Here is a 24,513-nt window from a genome sequence, read left to right on the forward strand (position 1 = left end):
AATTTTAATTGAGTAAGAAATAAGGGACAGTAAAAATATCTAGTGCATTTTATGTAGAAGAAACTACTTTATCATTTACTATGGTAATCTTGCAAACTGATTTTATTTTGCATATGAGAGCAATGAGTTTAAACAATATGGCCAAAATGGAATAGTTCTGACTCCAGAATATTCATCCTCTTTCTACCATGTTAAATTTAGTATTAAATTATAATTTTGTTAAGAAATCTACATTAAAAAGTACATGTATACATAAATATACATGAATATATATATATTACATAAAGCTAGGCTAAATTATTCAAAATAAAAAAACTTTACTGATATTTATTAACATGCCCAAATTTATTTCAGTTAACTCTTTTTGTGTTATTAGCACTTATGTGTGTGCACGCGTGTGCTGATGATCAGCCCACAGAGGTCAGAGGACAACGTGCAGCAGTTACTTCTCTTCTTCCGCCATGTTGGTTGCAGGGAGTGAACTCATGTTCCTGGGCTTGAGAGCAAGCACCTTTATCCACTGTGCCTTATTCAGTTTTTTAAATGCCTGGATGATTTCCCAATGGTCTTTAATTTTTTGAATTTATTTACCTACCATAGTTTCTTGGTTTAAATCTGCTTCTGAAGCTCTAAGATACAGTCACACTGAGCTACATTGTTGATAGATAGTTCAGTGGCCTTGAGGGAGGAGTAATGGTAGTGGTTTCTGAAACTAAACAAAAGGAAGGTACATACCACTGTGCATTTCTGTGATCAAACTATAATTATCCTCAGGAAAATGTTTATTTCCTATGTGTACAGACACACACACACACACACACACACACACACACACACACACACACTGTATATTGTTTCTGGGAAAACAGTGGAATATTTGAAAGATTTTAAGAAATTCTTTAAAAATACTCCTAACTCAAAAAACCAAACCAACAACAACAACAAAAAAATACTCCTAAAAATGGCATCAGAGAGAACAAAATATATTCAAATTCTAATCAAATGGAAATCATACTTAATGATTTAATAAGATTTTATAAATTAGTTATGAAAAACAGGAAAATCAAGCATATAAATATAACATTAAAATATTAAACACAAAATATCTTTTATAAAACTTACACTGAAGAAGTTATTTGAAGATACTTAATGATTTATATATAATTATGATTTTAGATTTTTGTATACTTACAAGTCAGGTCTTCCATAAACTATTTAATTTCTAGTTTAGTGAAAAACTGGTAGATGACTTTCTCATTTTATCTTTGGTCATAATCTCAAAGTCTCACTCTAATAAATGTGGCTACTAGCAATGGCTGTCATTACTCTTCATGCACATTTAACATGTATAAGAAGCAATTCCCATCAAATATCCAATGAAAGTTTTTACAGAAATTGAATAAATCTAAAAATCTGCATGGAAGAACAAAGAATCCTGGATATCCAAAATATTTCTAAACAAAAACAAAACAAAACAAAATGCCCCAAAACTCTGAGGAGATATTCCCATTCCTGAGAACTACAGTAACAAACACAGCATGACACTGGTGTAAAACACACTAATCAATGCACTCAGTTGGGATACCCTGAATCAATTCCAAGCACATATAACCATCTGAAGTTTGACAAAGATGACCAAAAAAAAAAAAATACACTGGAGGAAAGACAGCATCTTTAATGAATGGTTTGGGAAAACTGGATACTTACATGTAAAAGAATGAAATTTTATTCTTCTTGCACACACAGATCAACTACAATGCATCAAAAAATTCAATGTTGAAACTAAAACTCTAAAACTTCTAGAAGCAAGAGTAGGGAGTACATCTCAGGATATAGGCTCAGGTAAGGACACTCTGGATAGGACTTTGGTCACTAAGGAATAGGATTACAGTGGTTTGAATGATTTTTGGCTCTTCTATTTGAATGCTTTATCCCTGGTTGGTCAAACTGGAAAGGATTTGGGAAGGCGTGGCCTTGTTGGAGGTGTGTCACTATAGGTTGGATTTGAGGTTTCAAAAGACTCCTGAAACTCCAAGTGCTCTCTCTGCCTTGTGGATGTGGATCAAAATGTGAGCTGTAAGCTGTTCTTTTGCTCCAGTGTCATGGAACCTAGTCCCATGAAACTGTAAGCCAAATTAAATGCTTGCTTTTGTAAGTTACCCTGGTCATGGTGTTTCTTTCTTACAGTAATGGTAATGGTAATAATAGTGGCTAAGACAAGGACCAACAACAAATAACACTTCATGAAATGCAAAGGAAACTGATAATAAACTGAAGAGGCATCCTATAAAATGGGAAAACATTATTTACCAGCTATATATCTGACAGAGGATTAGTACCTAGAGTATGCAAAGAACTAAATACCAGAAAAACAAGTAACTCAATTACTGTGGGCTATGGAAATGAATGGAATTCTTAGAAGATAAAATACAAATGATTTGAGTAAAAAATTTTAATTGTTTATGATCCTCAACTATCATGGAAATGTAAATTAAAACTACTTTGAGATTTCATCGTACTCTAGTCAGAATGGCTAAGATTAAGAAAGTAAAAGACAACAAATGTACTCAAGGATTTGGGGAATCAGAAACTTTCATTCATTTTTGTTGGGAGTACAATTTGGTACAGCCACTATTGAAATAGTGTGGCAGTTCTTCAGAAAATTAGAAACAGGTTGACTATGTGTCTTAGCTATACCATTGTTGCAGCATAGTCCAAGAATGGAGTTGTGTAAGGAGAATTCTGAGTACTTGTGAGACAACTCCAACTTCAACTGTTGTTATTCATGTCCCTCTATTGAAAAACACAATTTTTGTCCCATGTGGCTTACCCATCCCATGTGACTTGACCACCATGTGTGGTCTGCCTTTGTAACTGTACAATTTACTTATGTGACTCCTCTTAATCCTCAGATTATAAATTGTCTGATGCTCTGAATAAAGATGGATACTGCATGAGACTGCAGTCTGCCTCATTGATCAGCTCCATCTTCCTAGGTCCTATTGCCTCTAGCGTGATAAACGTTCCATAGCTGAGCATACATGCAAAGAAATGTACAACTACAAAGACTCATGTTCCTCCATGTCCACAGCAGCTCTATTCACAATAGTTAGGACATGGAAGCAGTGTAGATGACTACCATTCGATGCACAGATAATAAAAATGTGATTCCTGCATACAATGAAATTTTATTCAGTTGTAAAGAAAACAGAAATCATGAGATTTGCAGGTAAATGGAAGGAACTAGAAAACATTATATTGAGGTAACCCAGACCCAGGTAGACAAATGATGCATGTTTTCATTCATATGTGGACCTTAACCTTGAATCTTTTGATTTGTGTTTAAGTTGGAACAGAACATGGAAAACTAGAAAGGGATAATTAATGGGAAGGCGAAAGAAAGACTTTAAGGATAAAGGATAGTAGAACATAGGTTACATGAAGAATTAAAGGGGGAGATTGGAAGTGAGGTTTAAATAGAGAGGAATGGGAGTATAAAACAAAGTAGGGAGTAGGAGATAGATAAACAACACTAAGGTGTAGGGGGAATTTACCCTAGTATTTTGATTGGCTGATAAAGACGACAGGAAGCCAGTCACTGGGCGAAGATATGGAGACGGGATCTTCCGGGCAGAACAGGAAGAGAAGGGGAGAAGAGAAGGGTCAGATGGAATGGAGGACAGGGGGAGACAAGATGGAGGGAGAAGGCAATGAAGATGGAGCTGACACACGTGGCCTGGAAGAGCCTCAAGTAGCTAGGGATTTTATAGGTGGGCAATATAGTAGTGTAGGGTACATCTGCCCAATCTAGGTGGGCGGCTAGATTCATACCAATTGAGTTTAGTGTTCTTTGTGTGGGCATTCTGGGGTTGGAGATTTACCATTATAAATCTGGCTGGTATACATCTCTAGTGCTTTCATTTCATGGAGCTAGGAGGAGCTGAATGACAGCTCCAGGCATTTCAAGAAAGACTGGTTCTGTCACCTTAGCAGCTTGCAGACCGAGAGAGCTACTTGGGAGCGGGTTTTGTCTGGCCAGAGGAACCAGGGCAAGATGGCTGCTTAGGACTAGCCATGGGAGTGAAAGAGACTGCCCGATGCCAGTACATAGCTGGAATTAGTGTGGATCATTTTTTTGTTTAAGCTACACGATACACTAAGGTTGTCTGAAAAAAGAATCCATGAAAGCCTACTATTTTATAAGAAAAGCATTTAATTGGGGTTACTCTACTAATGGGAAAATGCTCCTTCTAGAAGCCATAGATTGCCAAACAAAAAGCTTTTGCCAAGTATTGGATACTTCTTTTCCAGTTGTTGGTCAGGTGTGCCCTGGAGATCCCTAAAACATTATAGGATGTTGCATGGTTCTTGGTTGCCCACCAAAAACTCAATAGTTGCTGAAGATGATATACATTTTGGTCACAGGACATGGAGAAATCAAGTTGGTAGTAAACAGGAAGCTTTCTTCCTTGACTAATTTTTTTGTATTACCATAAGGCGCTGTATAGGCTTCAGGGTGAGAAAGTCATTAACAATCTTACCTAGCTGTGCATCCTGTGAGATGTGATAATGATGAGCGGGTCAAGAATATCCATGGCAACAGTGGCATGAATGCTATGGGGGTGACCAAACACCTTTTTTTTGGTTGTTTTGTTTTCCGAGACTGGGTTTCTCTGTGTATCCCTGGCTGTCTTGGAACTCACTCTGTAGACCAGGCTGGCCTTGAACTCAGAAATTCGCCTGCTTCTGCCTGCAAGTGCTGGGATTAAAGGCGTGCGCTGCCACTGCCCAACGACCAAATGCTTTCTAATAGGATTTAAGAACTGCCACAGAGAACGGAACACATGCCTTGTTCTGTACATCTGGTTAAGAATCCAGGCCTTAGGGTGAATTTACCACTATTATTTTGCTAAACTGACATGATTATCAAACTCTCCTCTAAATTTGTATGTCTCTTTCCTTTAGTCTGTGGATAATGGTGGAGTACCATCCATATTACAGATTTCATAACTGAGATGAGACATCTGTCTTCAAGCATCTCATTTTATTTCTAGCATGTCTTGGGGTTCTGGGCTAATGAAGAATACTATGTGTAGAGTTAGAAGGCCAAGGTTTGAATTTGCCTGAATAGCCTGTGAGTCCTATGCCTCACCTCTGAGCTTCCTCTGTAAAGTGGGGATAAAGATATACATTGTAATCAGTTACTCAGATCTAAAACAAACGTTAATATAAAGCTGCTTCACAAACACCAACGTATTCTTTCCCAAAATGCTACTAACGTATGTGATGTTATTTATAGTAGTATATAAATCTTTCAACATTTTAATTGTTACATATTTATATCAATTCATATTTAAAAATACTCACATAGTACATCTGAAGAATAAAGAAGTTATTTAAACTTTCAAGGTGGCCTAAAGTTTAGTATATGAATGCACAACTAGTATTTGTTGACAAAATAAATAAATACATAAAAAAGAAAAATATTAAATAAGTAACAGTACAGGCAATATGCAGTGCTAGGTAAAGTCTGGAAATGCAGATCTGAAGTAATATACAAATACAAAGTATCCATTAGCTGCTATAAAATTATTAAATAGAAACATTGAAGATACCAGTCAGAATACTATTTCAGTACTTTGGAAATAACTGAAATTAGTGATAAATAATAACTATTTGGTATTAAAAGTTGATTTATTTGTGATTAGAAGGATAAAAATAATTCCCCAGCACAGAGCAGATGAGAAACTTCTCTATAAATCCTGGCATTTTCAGTGTGCCAACCAGCCAATCACCACCATCCTATTCAGTGACACTTAGTACCACCATCCTTTCCAGTGACTCTCATCAGCACCATCCTACCCAGTGACTCTCATCAGCACCATCCTATCCAGTGACTCTCATCAGCACCATCCTATCCAGTGACTCTCATCAGCACCATCCTATCCAGTGACTCTCATCAGCATCATCCTATCCAGTGACTCTCATCAGCACCATCCTATCCAGTGACTCTCATCAGCACCATCCTATCCAGTGACACTCTGAACAGCACTTTGGCAGCCATTTCCATTCTACTGGGTTTTAAGAATTTTTAAGTGTTACAGAATTACTAAGAAAAAGTAAATCCTCCAATGTGATATCAAGTACCTTATCATGCCACCATATATAAACAGAATAAAAGCTTGAGGAAAACTTGAATTTCTAGGAAAATGTGTCACAGAAGTATGGGTTAGAGTCGCCTGAGAATTTAGACTCCATTTGTTGCTGTCTAGATAGAAGTCTCTCAAGCTTGGGGACTGCCATCTACATTAACCTTAGTTATCAGTCTGTGGAGGGACAAACCTCTGATTCTAGTTTAATCTTGCTTAAGGGAACAAAAGGTCACCACAGTTGAAGTTTATAGCCTTACCTAGCTTTTCGGTCAGTTTAATATTTTTCTTGATATTCACATCTTTGGACTGGTCTAGTTCTTCATTCTTATTATCTTTCAAATTTGGATTAGGGACTGACTTTGTTGGTCTGGATTTTATCTTTCTTATTACTTCCAATATGATTCTGCTTCATTTCTAAGAAGATTCTGGTACCAGCAGAACATTGATTGCCTTTGCCATAATGCTAGCCAAAATGTAGCCCAAAGACTGTGGCTATGTAGAAAAAGATTCATTTCCAACAGTGGTTAGAAAGATAGAGAAGGAAAAGTAAATTCATAAGGAACATGTTGGACACAGGATCATAGTACTACAGACTACAGATTAGCGACCATGTGTAATCAAGTACACAAAGAACATTCTTTTAATAAAGTGCTAAAACATTGCAGGAGGGCACACCACCCAGAGTGGGTTCCCATGTGCAACTTTAAGTTCATATCCCTGGAACATAGAAACAGCCATCTTTTGGTTATGTACCATACTCTCAAAAATCTGTGTATGCTATGAAGCTGAACTGAAAAACAGAAACCATGTCGCCCCCAAATGATTAAGATTTATAATAAGAATGGGTTGGTCTCTTTAGCAACCAACCAGAGAGCCATCTGTATCACTATCACTGCAAATACATGTAGAAAAAGTCAAAGTGTGAATCAAAGAGGGAACTCCCAACACACTGATACTTTTTGTAGAAGTTTTTTTTTCTGGTAATTAACAGGTGTCTTCCTACTTGTTTTACAATAAATATTTCATGGAAAAGAAACATTTTTTTTTGAGCCCTTCTGTTGAAAAGTCTTTCTTTAAGGTTCAGAATACACATAAAAGCCCAGTGAAATATGAAGAACAAAGGGATAGCACTGGAAACAGTGAAAAGATTTATTCATGAACAATAAGAATTTTATGCTTTGATTATTAGTGAGTAATAACCTTTTAAGGCTAGTTCATACATGATCAAAAATGGCAGATGACACCTATTTATCTAAAATAGTATTAACATATAGGCCTTTAAACGCAGAAAATAAAAAAAAAACAGAACATAAGTGACCTAAATTAAAAAAAAATGGACTAATGTATCTGAAAAGAGACTTTTCAAAAGAAATATGGATGGTTAATTATGTAAACAGTTGTTCAACATGATTAGAAAGAGGAAATGCATATTCAATTCATTTTCAGTCTCTGCCTCACTAAAGATGGCTACCATTAAGAAATGATAGCAAATATTTTCAAGGCTGTAGTGAAAAAGGAGCCCTTATTTAGTGACAGTGAAAAAAAAATTTCTTGCTCATCCCTATTGGGTGTTATTCTAATTACAAATAACTAGGAAATCAGATCAGCGTATATGTCCATCAACTAATGAATGGATATTGAAATGAGGTACATGTGCACAATGGAATTTTACTTAGCCATAAAGAAAAATAAACTTAAGAAAGGGGAAAGTAGCTGGAGAGATGGCTCGGTGGTTAAGAAACCGGAAAGTAAATGGATGGAGCGTGAAAAACTTATGTTGAGTGAGCCCAGGAAAACAAATGTCACATGTTCTTCACTTGTGGATCTTAATTTTCCAATCTCTAAATTTGCATGTTTCACTTGGAGTGACTGCAGAAGCCAGGAAGCTAGAAAGAAGCTATTGAAAGAGGCGTGTATAAGGGAGGGTGAAGGGAAAGCTAAGAATATGGAAATAGAAGAGAGAATACTATAGACAGACAAGTTGCAGGAAGGTAATGGGGGTGCACAGAGGAAATAATGAGGCAGAGGGTAGAGTCAACCAAAATGTTTGGAAAAGTCATATTCAAACCAACTGGTAACCAAACTAAAGAAAATATACTTTATACAGTAAAAGTTGGGGCTGGAGAAATGGCTGAGAAGTTAAGGGCATTTGCTGCACTTGTAGAATTTGAAACACCCATGTGGTTGCTGAAAACCATTTGCAACTCCAGTTCCAGGGAATACAGTGCCTTGTTTTGACCTCTGTGGGCACCAGATATTTCTGTGGTACAGATACACACATGCAGGCAAGACCACTGATTAAACATAAAATAAAATCTTAAAATCATAAAGAAGGAAGGAAGGAAGGAAGGAAGGAAGGAAGCAAGGAAAAGAAAAAATAATTGTGCTTTTTGCTCCTCCAGATCCAATGTAACAAGACTCATGCCCAGTTTTGCAGCAGAAAATCTGTATGGTCTCCCTTTACTCTCTGATCCCACCCTCAATGAATCACAAAGCCCTTCTCCTCCAACCTTCCTTCTCCCAATTTATTCCATAATCCCAAACTCCAACACCAGCAGGCATTCACTGGGACTATACCTGCCTAGCAGGCCAGGTAAGTCAAGTGAACCCCTTCACCATTTCCTCCTCCCTTCCAAATCCAACCACCCTCCCCATCCAGTCTCATCCCAAACTCTATAATAGAATACCAGCTGCACCCCCCACCTATCTCCTGTGGATCCCACAGAGGATCTACTAATTACTCTCTGCTAACACAGTGCAGCTTCTGGCAGGGCAACAGGTAGACTGCCAGGGAATCCACACTCTCCTTATGTTCCTCCAGATCTAAGCCCCAGGTACCCGCCACAGTCCAGGGAGGAAGCAGAAACTAAGGAACAAAGCACTTACCCAAAAGAGACTAAACCAGATATCACCACCCAGAACTATTTTAATCATTCCAATCCTAGATGCCTAGATTAAGCTGCATATCAACAACAAGAAAGGCAGAAAGCTTACAAACTCATGGAAACTGAACAGTTCTCTACTGAATGATAAATGGATCAAGACAGAAATAAAGAATGAAATTAAAGACTTTTTAGAATTCAGTGAAAATGAGTACACATCATACTCAAACTTATGGAACACAACAAAGCAGTTCTAAGAGGCAAGTTCATAGCACTATGCCTACATTAAAAAAAAAAAAAGCTGTTCAACAGCACACCTCAAAGAATAAAGAGAAGTCACACCCAAAAGGAGTAGGTGGCAAGAAATAACCAAACTCAGAGCTGAAAATCAATAAAATAGAAATAAAGAGAGCAATTCAAAGAGCCAATGAAACAGTTGACGTTTTGAGAAAATCAGTAAGATCAACAAACTCTTATTCAAATTAACTAAGAGGCAGAGAGAGAATCTCCAAATTAATAAAATCAGAAATGGAAATGTAACAATAGACACCACAGAAATTCAAAGGATCATTAAAAATCTGCACTCCACCAAATTGGAAAGTCTAAAAGAAATGTATAATTTTTTGATAGGCACTACTTATCAAAGTTAAATCAAGATGAAATAAGTAAATTAAACACACCTATATCCCCTAGTGAAATAAAAGCAGTTATTAAAAGTTTCCCAACTAAGAAAAGCTCAGGGCCAAATGGTTTAGCACAGAATTCTACAAGACTTTCAAATTATTCTCAAATTATCCCATAAACTAAAACAGAAGGAATATTACCCAATTCATTTTATGAGACCACAGTTACCCTGATACCCAAACAAAGACAACAAAGAAAGAAAATAAATTTCCCTTATGAACACAGATGTAAAAATACTCAATAAAATACTAACAAACCAAATCCAACAACACATCCAAAAGGTCTTTCACCATAATCAAGAAGGCTTCATTCCAGAGATGCAGGGATGCTTCAATATATGAAAATCAGTAATATAATTCACTATATAAACAAATTGAAAGAAAAACTCACATAATCATCTCACTAGAGGATATCATTAAATTAACTCACGAAATCAGTAGCTCTCCAATATACAAATGACAAATGGAAATAGAGAAAAAAAAAAACACGATTGCCAAAATGGTCCTGAACAATAAAAGAATTGCAGAAAGTTTCACCATTCCTGATTGAAGTTATACTACAAAGCTATAATGATAAAAAGAGAAGATAAAGTGAGGAATAGTCTTGAACATATTGGCACAGAAGACTTTCTGAACAGAACACTGCTAATGCAGGATCTAAGATCAACAATTAATAAATGAGACAGACCTCATGAAACATGAAAAGCTCTGCATGCAAAAGACACTATTGTTCAGAAAAAAGTGGCAGCCTACAGAATGAGAAGATTTTTTTTTCTTTTTTAACTAACTCCACATCTGATAAAGGGCTAATATCCAGGATATTTAAAGAATTCAAGAAACTTGGTATAAAATACCAAATAACCCAATTTAAAAATGGGATACAGATCTAAACAGAGAATTCTCAAGTAGAGCAAGCTTAAGTGGCTAGGAAACACTCAAAGAAACATTCAACATCCTTAGCCATCAGGGAAATGCAAATCAAAACTATTTTGAAATTCTTCCTTACACTTGTCATAAAGGCTAAGATCAGTAATACAAGTGACAGCTCATGCTGGCAAGGAAGCTTGTGCAGCCACTATGGAAACTAGTACGGTGGTTCCTCAGGAAGATGGGAGTAAATCTACCTCAAGATATACCCAGCTATACCCATCACACCCACCTGGGGCCCTGCCAGATAGGAACCTCTCACTTTTGAAATTGTAACATGACAGTTATAGGGATAACTAACCACCACTCCACAGGATTGGATTTGAGGCCACTCACTCCACAGGAGTGGACTTGTTCCTGGTACAGTAAGTTTAGTCAAACCAAAACCGCCAAACCAAAACCCCAAAACCAAAACCACTAAAACCATCAAAACCACCAAAACCAAAACCAAAACCAAAACCAAAACCAAAGCAACCATGGGTGTGTGTTTGGGGGGAGGGCGTGTGTCAAAGGCCCCAGCTAAACTGCTGTTTAACTAAACTGTTAAACTACCTTCTAAGTATTTATGTTTATACACCTAGACAAACACTACTTGCAGCCTTAGTCAGAGAATCCCCTCGTTTTATGCAGAGACTCATGAGAATATAAGATATTGAGAATACAGGGTAGCTTGAGTGCTCAGTTGTAAAGATAATGTCATCTGGGCAAGATAAAAACATCCATTGTAATAACGAACTCACAATCACTGTGAAGGCCTGTACTAGGTATGCACAACAGGCCTGTCAACAGTGCATTGGAAGAGGAGCTGGAGGTAGTACTTCTGAACTATTTGCTACTGATAGACTCAGCAATGGGGGGAGTCCTTGCTTTTGGTTGTGAACTCACAGAGGACCCAATTGGCTTCAGCGGATAGTCTCAATACAGTGGTCACACAGATGGTCCTGGATAAACTAAACAGATCCCAAAGCAAAATCAAAAGTCATGGATCTAGGAAAGTTGCTGGTGGGGAGGGAGGAACAAGGGAGATAAGAGGGGATGGGAAGTAGAATAATTAAAATCGATTGTATACACATGAATTTGTCAAATTGCTATTTATGGTTTTTAAAAGTGGAAGTGGGCTGGGCGGTAGTGGCGAACGCCTTTAATCCCAGCACTTGGGAGGCAGAGGCAGGCAGATTTCTGAGTTCAAGGCCAGCCTGGTCTATAGAGTGAGTTCCAAGACAGCCTGGGCTATACAGAGAAACCCTGTCTTGAAAAACCGAAAAAAAAAAAGTGGAAGTGAAATTATTACAGTGTGCACTTTATTTAAAAATTATTGAAATAATTACACAAAACCACATTCCCTCACAATCTTAGCACTATGGTGGAAGATGCCTGTAATGACTAGATTAGCCATTTATCTTTCCAAGAATTCTCTAATGCTATGCCAAGATTCAAGGTGCATCTGTATCTGGCCATGGGTGTGTGTAATTCTGTCTCTCAGAACATACTGTTTATTACAAGTGAACAAAAGAAAAAGAAATCGGAGCTGTCTGAATCGTGTTAAGACAAGGCACACACACCGTCCTGTGTTGCCACACACAGCAAAGGCCAACTTGGCTTCTTTCATATACTATTAAAAACCTCTACTGGCTAATGTTGTCAGGGGCTGGGGGCTGGGAGATAGAGGAAGAAAGTCTGAATTGATAAGTTTTCAAAATAATTGAGAAACTACGGACTGTCAATTTCACTTAACAAAGTATTCTAAAACATTGTTAGGCAGACCCCCTTCTTGAAATGAACAGCTAACACTAATTAATATTGAGAAACGCAATTTGTAAGCTATGTGATAACATTCATAAAACCATCACAAACTATTTTACTTGCTTAGTATATTCCTAATGATTCTTTTACTCTCAACCTGATGAGTAAATTTCTAATATGGATAATAAACCAACAACAACTAAGATCCACTACATTGATTCAACGATGGTGGAGTTCAAATTAATATAATTGTCTTAAATAGGAGAAACAGGCTAATCTTTCCTGGGTCCTCTTCTGTTTTGAGAACATACAGAAATCTCATTCAACTCTTGAAACACTATTAAGAGTAGGAACTACTGTCTCCACTAGAGGAGACTAAGCTCTTAGGGACTACACATACAGGGCCACTTAATTGTCTGGTAGTACTATGGCAAGCTCCTATCAGAATGCCCAGAGCTCCTTGCTCCTTCTGCAATACTTAACTGTCTGTCACATCCTCTATACAATGCAGTAACATTGTATTTTCACAAACTGCCTCAGAAACTAGGTCTATCTTATACATTATCAGTCTTCTGCTATCTACTACACAGTTCCAAATATTAAAATACCTTTCTAGTAGAATAAACTAAGCAAGTTTTATTTCCTAGAATGATTGCACTCTGCTAAAGTCAGCCATTGGCCAATACCAGTGCTCTAATCTGTACTGAAGACTGCTCCGTATAACTGGGAGATGAAAGAGGCAAACAGTTTGGTTTTACATAGTAGTCTGTGATACTGCTATTATTTATTTTCTTAACTTGCATGCGTCTAAAAAGAATCATGAGTGGCTGCTAAGAGCAAAGATTGTAAAGGAAAAAAACCCTAAATGTGGGGTGGGGTTGGGGGGGTAACAAATCTATTTTACAAACGAGTTAAGAGGGGTTTTATCTGACAGGGGTGAGATCTGACACCTTGGATTAACTTACTTTGTTGTACATACAAATAGCATCAAAGACAAAGGCTAGGAAGGCTTAACATGACAACATGTAAGACAGCTGCTTGGCTTACCATCGAGGTAAACACCAGGAGAAATGGCCTTGCCGTCCACAGTGGCCCATCAGAACTAATAAAGTTTTCTGTAATAAACCTAGGCTTATATAAAGTGTTGACCACTCATCAGTACACAGAGGAAACCTATGGTTTTAACTTTTTAAAAACAGAAGCTTCCTTCTTAGCATTCAAGGCTTTATTTATCTAACATTGCTGAGAGGTCCTATGTAAATAAAACTCATCATAATCTGTTCACTTAGATGAAAGGACAAATTTAAAAACTGTCCTATTAGATACTTTTCTTGAATAATAGATCATGCTTTGCTGTACTCAGGTACTGAATATATTTTAATCTTTCCATGATGATAAGGGTCATTAATACACAGCACAAGGGCCACCCGGCTTGAATTCTGACAGTCTTATTTGAGTCTTTTTGGGTCTCATGAAAATGAGAAAAGTTAACATCATTAAATAAGATTAGAAAGCCTTTTCTCTGTTTTGTGAAATACACATAAAAAATAAGTGCAGCAAAATAAGTACTTTGCTTTTTTTATGTACAAAAGCAAAATGGATCTTGAAAAGACTAATGTTTAAAAAATGCTAAGTAGTCTAGAGCTTTCACTGCGGTTTTATCTTGCTTTAAAAGTCTATTAAGACATGTACCTGTATGAGTGTGTGTGTGAGTGTGTGTGTGTGTGTGTGTAAAAGTCAGAAGACAACTTGTAGAGTTCAGTTCTCTCCTCTCATGTGGCTCCTGGGGATCTAATTCAGGTGGTCAGGCTTGGCAGCAAACACCTTTCCCTGCTAAGCCATTCCATTAGCACTGTAATTTGCTTTTTAGTGATAGACAAATATTTTATGTATAATCATTAATATTTCATTAAATATTTTAGTTTTCACAACATAATGTATGCTTTAACTTATGTATTTTGAATTAATAAAAATACTTCTCATGTGTCTTGATAACAAAATTTTAACTTGAGAAATCAATATTCTAATGTCAATGAAGGGAGAAAATAATTTTCCCAAAACAATTTCATGTTCTTTGTAGGAAGAATCTGGTTTTTAAAAGCACTCTTACTTTATATTCAGTAAAAATGAAAATAAATTGCTGTTTTAAATGTAGCAGAAAAAATGGTTCTTAAAGTCATCTAGTGATCAGGAGGGAATGAGATGATGTAGCCGGTGAAATGCCTGAGTTTACATCTCCACGCAAAAGCCAGGCAAGTGTGGTGGCCCATGGGACAAAGGGCTGTGCCAGTCTAGTTGAAACAAAGAAGCCAGGGGCAGAGAATGACCCAGATACTGAGGAAGACACTTGACATCCACCAGGGACCTCCAGAATCTCCACAGGCACACGCATACATGTGTATATGTACCCATACATACTATGTGCATACATACATTCAAACACATATGAATACCACACAGACGCATACAAACAAACAATACATGTTTTTATCATATGAGGGTACACAATAGCATCTAAAAGCAGACTCAGGCAAGAACAATGTTTTGAGGAGGGTCATAATCTTTCTTCAATTGTATGTTTTTATAAAATGGCACCTGAACAGCCTTGGTTCATTTGCACAGAAACTGTGAAGCAGTTTAGTGAGTCTCTCTTGGATTTATAGCAGTTCCATTTATAAGCAGCCCAATTTTGCTGTTTCTAATTATCTCTTGAATAAACTGTCAAAAATATTTAGGTTTATCAACTTAACAGATGGTTGGCTGGCCTCAGAGAGCATTAAGAATAAAATGTTTTGTGAACTGCAGTATGGAATTCATTTCCTTATCAAAAGTAGAAACATGAGGCTCAAAGTGTATCATGACAAGTATATACCAGGCATTATAAGCAAGGCTTTGAGGACCTCCTGGTCCCATGATGAAAGACAGTCCTTTTATTGTGCTGGCAAAAATGCTCTTGGTTTCCTGCCATTAAATCTTAGTGCCAGCTTAAGTCTGAGCAGAGCTGAATCGCTCTGCACAACACCCTCTTTATGAGAACAGTGTATACCTGTAAGATTCTTATTAGCTAAGAAGATGAGAAATTCTGTTTCTTCATATGAGGGAATTGGACATGATTTTCTCCTTCTGATCCAGTAAAAAAAAAAAAAAAGTTTCTATTTAAGTTAAACATCCTGCATGTTTCTTGCAGCTAATTTTATCAATTGTAAGAGAGGTCAGAAACCTCTAGTTATTTCTTCTATTTCAGATGGTCGTTCATGGAGATATTTTTATTTAATTTATATGGTCAGACTGTGTTAAGTAGACACAGATTATAAACATTTCCACTTGTTATAAAGACCCAGAACTTACTCCAAAAAGAATTTAGGTGTTATTGGCTGCTTTCTGTAATGGCTGTGGCTTCACCCAGACTTTACCAATGCCCTACTTCTCTGGTTGTCACATGTAAGCTTGTGAGGAGAGCTATCTTTTGGCACACCTTGCTACCTGGGAGGAAGCCTTCCTCTGCTGTATTTCCCCCAGTCATTGACACTTGTCTTCCTCTAGTTATGGAATAAAGGGCTACATAAATACAGAGAAGGAAGGCAGAGTTGACCGAATTCTAGAAATCTGGTTTAGGGTTAGGAGCCCTCTGAGCCTAGTGGGTCTATAAGTTGTTCATAACTCACCCCTTGGCAATATGACACTTTGGTGACTATAACCATCCCCTCTTCATTTTATGTTCCAGAAGCTTGTGAGACCTCAATGAGTCATGAAGAATCTTAAAATCAAATCCAAAGAATCCAAAGTGATGATAACAAAAAAGAATAATTGATATTTGAACAGAGGTTAGTATTTGACAATGGATAAAGATTGGTATACCTTCCCTTCCTCGGGGCTTTGTTGGCATGAATTGTGAACGTCGTCTTCTCTTATGAATTTTCCAGGCCAGGAAGTCAGTCCTTTGATTTGGCCCCAGACCAAGTCGCCAACGTTGAACGTCCTTGGTCTATAGTGTATCAACTCATGTGAAGAGGGGGAGTCTGGATTCCTTAGGTCATCTTCACTACTAATGCTTTTAGCATCTGAGGGACTAGGCACACACCCATTAATGCTTTTGGCATTAAAGTCTCCATTGTAATGGATGTAGTCTTTGACCAGAGAACTTTCCAAACTATTCGAAGAACCTGGAGACTGCCCCTCTAGGACTAGGTCTTGTTTTGCAGTGTTTAGCAGCTCTCCAAAGCCCCTACTCTGACGAGGTCTGTTTCCGTTAATGTGTGTACATCTCTCCACAGTACTCTCTAGTCTCTCTTTAAAACTCATCATAGTTCTTTTGTAGTTATTATACCTGAAATTTTCGTCTAGAATCTTATCACCTTGACAGTTTCTTGGTGGCAACAGTATTGGGTGCTGTTCCCCAGCTAGAAATGGCAGTGCAGAGACATTGTTGGGCCTTTCATGGCAAGGACTACTATGGATATGGCCTGGATGATCTAAAAACTCCTCATACTTCCACCTGTTGCGCTCCCCTCTGGGACTTTGCTCTCCATCCCATTGTTTTCTGGATGTGTGGCAGCTCGCTGACTTGAAACACTCAAACCCGTCTCCTTCACTGGAGTTCTTCCCATGGTCTATGTTCTTGGGTAGCCGCGCCCCTCTTACACTCCTCAGCCTGCCGTCATGATCCACTCCTCCCATGTTCCGCCCATGGATGACGGCACTCACAGCATTGGACAGATTTAATGGGTCACCAATGGAGGCAGTGAAGGCACTCATGGCGCTCAGGGCTGGGATAGGGCTGATTTGAGTCGTGCTGTTAACAGCAGTGGTGATGACAACCTGCATTCCTTTGCTGGCTGCATCCACAACTGCTTTGTAAATGGCGTCTACGGAGGCATCACCTTGGCCACCCATAATGAGGCCGTCCTTCATGGGCTGACCAAGAGACTGGTCAATCCTTGGCTGCAGCTCACAAGGTGTATCTTGGAAATGTGGAAGTGCAAGGTTTGGGTTCTCAGGAAGTGCTGGGAGTCCAGGCTGACTGCTTATTCTTTTATTTAGAAGAGCTGCATCTCCTTGCATCCTCACCTTAAATAAGTAGGAGGGAGGGACAGAGGGAAGAGAGAGAGAGAGAGGGAGGGAGGGAGGGAGGGAGGGAGGGAGGGAGGGAGGGAGAGAGAGAGAGAGAGAGAGAGAGAGAGAGAGAGAGAGAGAGAGAGAGAGGAGAAAAATAAAGATCTTAAAAAAGATCATAATTTTAAGATTCACCAAAAGATAAACAAGGAAGCACAAAGAACAAGAATAAAAATGAAAGGAAAAAAATCATTCTGTATAGAAATCCTCACACATTGACTGTATTTTTATATTTGGGTAATTTCTTTAGTTGAAACAGTTCAATAGATCTCCTCTTAAACTTATCATTGCCAAATGTTTTCTAGAAAAAAACTTGAGGTAGTTGGACACAAGGTGTTTCCAAGTGTTTCCTCAGTGGTCTTACAGGTGTTTGAAACTTAAGATCGATAAGCAAGTTAAATATAAGATAAAATAAAAATAAATTCTTTTTCTAATAATGCATTACTTTGATATGACATTACATATGCTAAATTTTATTTATACTTTTTTATTTTTGTGTCTATGATATGTGTGGGCATACATACCATGGCACATGTATGGAGATCAGAGGACAATTTTGTGGAGCTATTTCTTTCCTCTCACCTTTATGTGATCTGGGGATTGAATTTAGGTTGCCAGGCTTGTGAGACAAGAGCCATTACACTGTTACGGTTTGTATATGATTGGCCCAGGGAGTGGCACTATTAAGGTGTGGACCTGTTGGAGTAGGCGTGTCACTGTGGGTGTGGGCTTTAAGACCCTCATCCTAGCTGCCTAGAAGCCAGTATTCTGCTAACAGCCTTCAGATGAAGATGTAGAACTCTCAGCTCCTGCACCAAGTCTGCCTGGATGCTGCCATGTTCCCACCTTGATGATAATGGACTGAACCTCTAAACCTATAAGCCAGCCCCAACTAAATGCTGTCCTTGTAAGAGTTGCCTTGGTTATGGTGTCTGTTCACAGCAGTAAACCCTGACTAAGACACTCTCTAAGTCATCTCGCCAACCAGACATGATATTTCTTGACGTTTTAGATTGGGTTAATTCTTGCTCTTCAACCTTATCAGGCCATTTCCCGAGGTATATCCTCATACTGCCAAAAAGGGTGTCTATACAGTGACTATCTGTTAGGAAGAGGCAAAGGGAAGGAATTTCTGTACAGGATGCATTAATGCAGTTTGGAAAAAAATTCCGTCTCTTCTCTTAACTTCGCTAACACTATGTAAGAAATACTGTGACAGACTTTAAGTCTAATATAATCATTAGTTATCAATCTTAATTTCTACTCAGCTCTGGCCAAGAGACCACTGCTCTCTGGTCTCTACCTACTTCCTTACTAACCAGCACCTAGGATCCAATGGCACATCAGCTGCTCTTCCCCTACCGTGCCCTTTGTCTGTACTTGACAGATAAAATCTAAATCTTAGATCATTTTAAATTCTGGTTTTGTCTACATCCACAGGAAGGTAAAGTATTTTATGAATAGAAATTTATGTTTTCCAACCTGGCCTGTTGCTGCTCCTTGAATCTTGTGATCTTTCAGTCAGGAATCATTTTTTCCACAACACTTCAAGACTTTCTGTACTTCTTCAAGCTGATTGCCATATCATCTCCTACCCTACTCTTGGTAGATGGCCCTACTTACCAGAGAAAACGGATCTCATGTCACACTCTGACAGTTCTTGATCCTTAATAGCATATGTTTCTCAGAAGTTATGCTTTGCTTAGATCTTGTCCAGTTTTCCATCTGCTCTACGGAAGGAAGCTCTGCATTTCTCAGGGATCTGGACTCCCCTCTCTTCGTATTTACTTTCATGTACTTTTTTGGCTCTTTCTTTTTAGCATATGATATGTTCATGCCTCCCTATACAGAACTCACTGTTCCCTCTGGAGCATTAACCCAGGTCTCTCGCTCTTCCCAGTTTGGTTTTTGAAGCAATACCTCATTTTGTAAGTCTCAGTGTCCCATTCGTCATTCTGACCATTGCAATATGATCCTGCTTCTGCCACCTCCACAAAATACATTCTCTTGGAGTCACTCTCATGTCATAATGGCAGTGAACTGGTTTCAGGTTTCCGCTTGCTTTCTGGGTGCCATAGGGACACATATCTTCCATTACTAATTGATTCATTTCATATGTGTGGATATTTCATTCTAGGTGAAAGGTGTGCTTATCATCATCCTCTATTAAACCAGCACTTCTCTGTCCTACTCTGTCTTACTTCCTTTTTCAGAAGTAAGCAGGGTTGTAGAGCACCCTAGCAGACACTTAAACTATTAAAGCATGTAACAATACCTAGTTTCTCTTCTCCATCCCTCTGTCCTTCCATCCCTCCCTCCTTCCCTTTCATTGTATGTGGAAATGTACTGCACCATTCTTCTGGTAATACTACAGTGGTAGAATTTTGTCATCTTGGAGGTCTTAGCATATTTGAGTGAATAAGTCTACCTAATCTTTTAAGTCTATAGATAGATGGATATTATATAATACAATTATTTTCTGACTCATCAATACCTAAGATGCTCTTAATTTCTGACTAATGTTGCAATGAATGTTTTGCTATGTGCTCTTCACACTTGAAGATGTCTCTTGAACATATGTGAATTAAACATCTGGGCTAGTGAACATATATGTGTTTAGACACACATATACATGTATATACAAATATGCTTAAAAACTTGATAAACTATCAAATTATCCTCTAAAAGAAACAAGCTAGGCTGGATATATATCTCAGTGGTAGAGCATTTTCCCAGCTTGTACAAGGCCTTACTTAGGTTTGAATTCTATCACAAAAGAAAAAAGCTAATAAAGCTTAACCAGAATTCATACAGACCAACAATAATATGAGAGTATTGGTTCCTTCATGCCCTTACCAGCAGTGCATGCCATCAATATAACATACATAGTAATGTACACGTTGGTTATTCTTTTCATGTTTATTAATAATTCATACTTCATTTCCTGTGAATTATCTGTTCATGTTTATTCCTTATTTTTCTAGTCAATTATCCTTTTCCTCCTTGATTTATAGAAAGAATATTAATATGAAGGGTGTCCATATCTGGCAGGAATTATATATATATTTCCTAACATTTGTTATTTCTATAAACTTTAGAATATCTTTGATCATATAGAAATTACTATTTTTGTTCTTGTCACATATTTTTCTTTTGATCTACTGGCTTTACATCTTGCTTAAAGAGCTTCCTTTGTCTTATTATTTATAGTCTATGGTGGTACATGTCTATAAGTCCAGCAAAAGGGAGTCTGAGGATGAAGGTGCAAATTCAAGACTAGCTAGCTTGGACTACATAGTGTGCCCCACTCTTTTCTTTGTTTTTTAAAGTGTTACATGTTTAAAAAAATTGTATATTTCTTTCTTACATTCATATAATGTTACTCTTTCTATATAACCTTTAGTATATTAGTCACCTATGTAGAAGTAGTTGACAATGTGGGCTAAGCCAGGAGGAGATGGAAGTGGGAGCTAACATAGAAGAAGAAAGTGTATATTAATTCTGAGAGTAGTGTGGGCGGGCATAAGAGGGTAACACTACCAGTTTTTACTCACAATTCCAAAATGACTGCTGCCTTACACAAAATAAAATTATATTTATAGAAAAGACAGGAATGTTTAACAGTACTCAATATTTAGAAAGAAAGAAATAACTGTCAATAGACTCTAAAGGGTACTTTTTCATTCCTTCTCCATTTCAATAAAACCAGACACTGTTTTCAGCTAAAGTCATGTGTAGAAGGAAAGCAGTACCTGGAAGTTCTGAAACAGACAAGCCATGGGGTTATTGTTAGCTGGGCAAGGGACTGTGGGTTGTCCTTGGAAGGCCTGGAGATTCTGGTGTCCCTGGAGAAGGTGCTGCTGCTGCTGATTCGGAGGAAACATCTGATTGCTGTTTAGCAGTGACTGTAGATGAGTCAGCTGATGGTTATTCAAAGAATTGTTTATGGATGACATATCACCTACAGTTTTGAAAGACATAAAGTATAAGTCAATATGCTTCTTCAGAGAACTAAGTTATGGTTGTCTTTGCACCTGAGAATTTCTGAAACAAAAACTGAAAGCTGAGCTTCATGGGAAAATTGGTCATTTTTATCAGCCTTACTTAGCTATAAGTAAAGAATACCTTTAGCACTTAGTTTTATCTGCATGATTATCTTTTATTTTATATTACATAAAGATTACTTAGTCATTAATGTTAAACTTCAGAGCTAAGTGTCCCTATATCTATTTTTATTAGATATAAAAAGGTTGAAAGGTTATATATTAGATATATAAAGGTTGAAAGTTTCCCTTAGCAATTACTTAGCAGTTAAGTAGTTGAACAGACGAAGATAGAGAGTGGGTATGATATGGTCTCATTTATAAAAATTCAGTTTTAAGTTATAATCATCAATAAATACCACCAATCAAATTAAATGCTTAGTTTTGAAATCTGCATTTTGTTTTGCAATAAAATGGTATACAGCTAAAATTAGAACTGTAAACCCAACAACAGAAAAGAATTCACTGCTATAGTTGTTATAAAGATTTTAAAATCAATGACATCAATGGATAGCATTAAAACTGATACACAGTTAAATTTTACAATTGTTTGAAATTGTTTCAGTTCTTTTGAGAACAGCTATGTAACTTGAGTCTGCATGTTTATTATGATTTTTGAGTTAACTATAACTATTTTAGGTCTAGACAAAACTCACTGCACTGCATTATAAACGCTTCCATAAAGTACAGCAATGTCCATAATGAGTTTCACAGCGTTATCAAGATGCTCTTGACAACATCATGCGCACTTGCATCTATTTCTGGGTTTCATGGGCACTCCCTCTCCCTTCCCTATTGTTACCTGCACCCACCATTATAAATACTTGACATTCATTTTGAACTTTTTTTCTGATAAGCTAACCTACGAAAAGGACCACTTTTATAGACAAATACGTAATTATAAAAAAATGGCAATTCTGAGGAAACCTAGTATTACTTAGAGGGATAGTTTTTCCTTGGTCTTGGGGGAAACCTCAGCTTGGAGTATTTTGATGGCTGGCTTTTTAGCTTTGCTTCTCAGGGTTTGCCTGGAAGCACTCCTCAGACGGCTCCTGTCGTCGTTCAGCTACTCACACACCCCTGTGATGCCACCCCAACTAGGAAAGAGACGGAGGCTCTTTAGACGATGCAGACTGTACGTGGCTGAAGACAATGGCAGGAAGGTGAGGTTTAGGTGGCATCGGAATTAGAATAGGAAGCAGATTACAGCGGTATTTAGTAATGCTAGAATCAGAGAAGGAAAAAGCCATTTCGATGTTGGTTTAGCTATGGTTTTGTGTGGGTGTTGTTATATTTAATTCCTTAAATAAGCTGTGACATAATAATGAAGACATTTTAAAAAAATAGTGTGACAAAATGTAGTTTAAAAAAGGAGAATAGAGAATTAGAAAAACGTTTCTTAAAAAAAAAATTTGTGAAAAAATTGAACTTACCAAGCAGACCTGTCCCCAGTAGAGGGTTAAGTAGCTGTGGCACCACAGAGTTACTGTTGAGTTTAGCTGGACCAGGTGGATTCCCAGCATTATTAGATATATTCAGCAATGTTTCTGCCATTGACACCACTGCTGTCCCACCAAGTGTTGAGACAGTCAGTGCTGCCACTGCTGATGATGTAGTGGTTGTGGTAGTGGTTGCCTGGGAGGAGGTTGCTATGGAAACCTCTGGATGAATAGCGGTGTTGGCCGATGCCGAGTTGAGGACACCTCCCAACAGCTGGGGATTCAAGGCCATTAATCCTGAGGCCCCAGTGACAGCTGGGAGGAGCAGGGGGTTAAAAGTAGTGTCACTGCCTGTTAAAGGGTTTCCCAGGGGGTTGCCTAAAAGGGTATCAGCTCGGCTGTTGTCTGACTGATTGCTTGGCAAACGGTCTGGTGGGGCTGTCATCTGTGTTAATAAGGGTAAAGGGGTATTTTGTTGTTGCAAAAGATCTGAGATGGTCAGATTGAAAGACGGCAGGGGAAGCATGGCAGCTGCTTGGGCTTGGTTCTGAAGCAGGGCTGCTAAGAGCTGAAAGTGAACAGGCTGCAATACCTGCCCATCCATGTCACCGGAGAGAAAAGCTAAAGCAGCGTTTACATTCGGGTTGAGAAAACTTAAAGGGTGGAGGTTGATCTCAGACTTGCCTTCTCCTGCTGAAGGCTGGAGGATATTTAATAGATTCTGGTTTAGGAGATGCTGTTGATTCACTGGCAAAGAGATAGGTAGAGAACTGAGGAGGCTGGGGTTCAAGGGGTGTGGAAGATGGTTGTTTGAAGTGCTGTTGGATGGAAAATGAAGGGCATGCTCTTGGCCAACAAAAGGAAAGTCACTCCCAATAGGCAGCTGACTCTGCAGTGGGTTTCCAGCTGCAGTGGTGACTATGACACCATCTTGGAGAACAGATGTTGTCTTTGTGATGGCAGGGTGGTTGCTGCCAGCTATAGCTATGGAGGATGGCAGGCTTGAACCACCTAAAATGAGAAAGCAGAAATACAGTTATTAGTTATGAACAGTTAGCAGCATTACCCATAAATAAAGCTTCCTGAGATACGTTTCAGGTTGTTCTACTTACTTGGCTGTAAATAGAATAACTGTATCACAGATGTTTTGACATCTGTTAATGGAACTTAAAATTTAAAACTGGTGTCTGATGAAGTCTGCTGAATAGCAAAGAGGTTTCTGTCCATAGCTCCACAAAGTGAACATGGCAAGGATGTTACAGTTCATCCACTCAGTTTGGTATATTGAAAAAAATTCTTCCTTTTTTCCCCAAGATACCTTTTGGTATACCTGTTTGGTCTTATTTGTAAGATTAGCAGTTTCTTTTAATGAACAAAACAAATTTCCTTAAAACTAGAATGAACATGAAAACATAAATCAGCTAATAAAAGGTACCCAGTTAATATAAAATAGCAAATAATATATACATTCAGGTATATTCATATTCTCTCTCTCTCTCTCTCTCTCTCTCTCTCTCTCTCTCTCTCTCTCT

General features: G+C 38.0%; 1 protein-coding gene across 4 annotated transcripts in view; it reads right to left on the reverse strand.

Moving 5' to 3' along the window:
• Mbd5 (methyl-CpG binding domain protein 5) overlaps window positions 1-24,513 on the reverse strand; it is a 370,386-nt gene that overhangs the window by 13,220 nt on the left and 332,653 nt on the right. For 3 of the 4 annotated variants that reach the window (XM_028769176.1, XM_028769174.1, XM_028769175.1), the window contains 3 exons: window positions 22,976-23,992; window positions 21,252-21,460; window positions 16,246-17,454 (listed from right to left, as the gene is read on the reverse strand). In XM_028769176.1, coding sequence (XP_028625009.1) covers window positions 16,246-17,454; window positions 21,252-21,460; window positions 22,976-23,992 — 2,435 coding nt within the window. The remainder of the gene's footprint in view (window positions 1-16,245; window positions 17,455-21,251; window positions 21,461-22,975; window positions 23,993-24,513) is intronic. The other variant, XM_028769177.1, reaches the window with a different exon arrangement.

Source organism: Grammomys surdaster, unplaced genomic scaffold (genome assembly GCF_004785775.1).
Source record: "Grammomys surdaster isolate TR1022 unplaced genomic scaffold, NIH_TR_1.0 191, whole genome shotgun sequence".
Classification (NCBI taxonomy): domain Eukaryota; kingdom Metazoa; phylum Chordata; class Mammalia; order Rodentia; family Muridae; genus Grammomys; species Grammomys surdaster.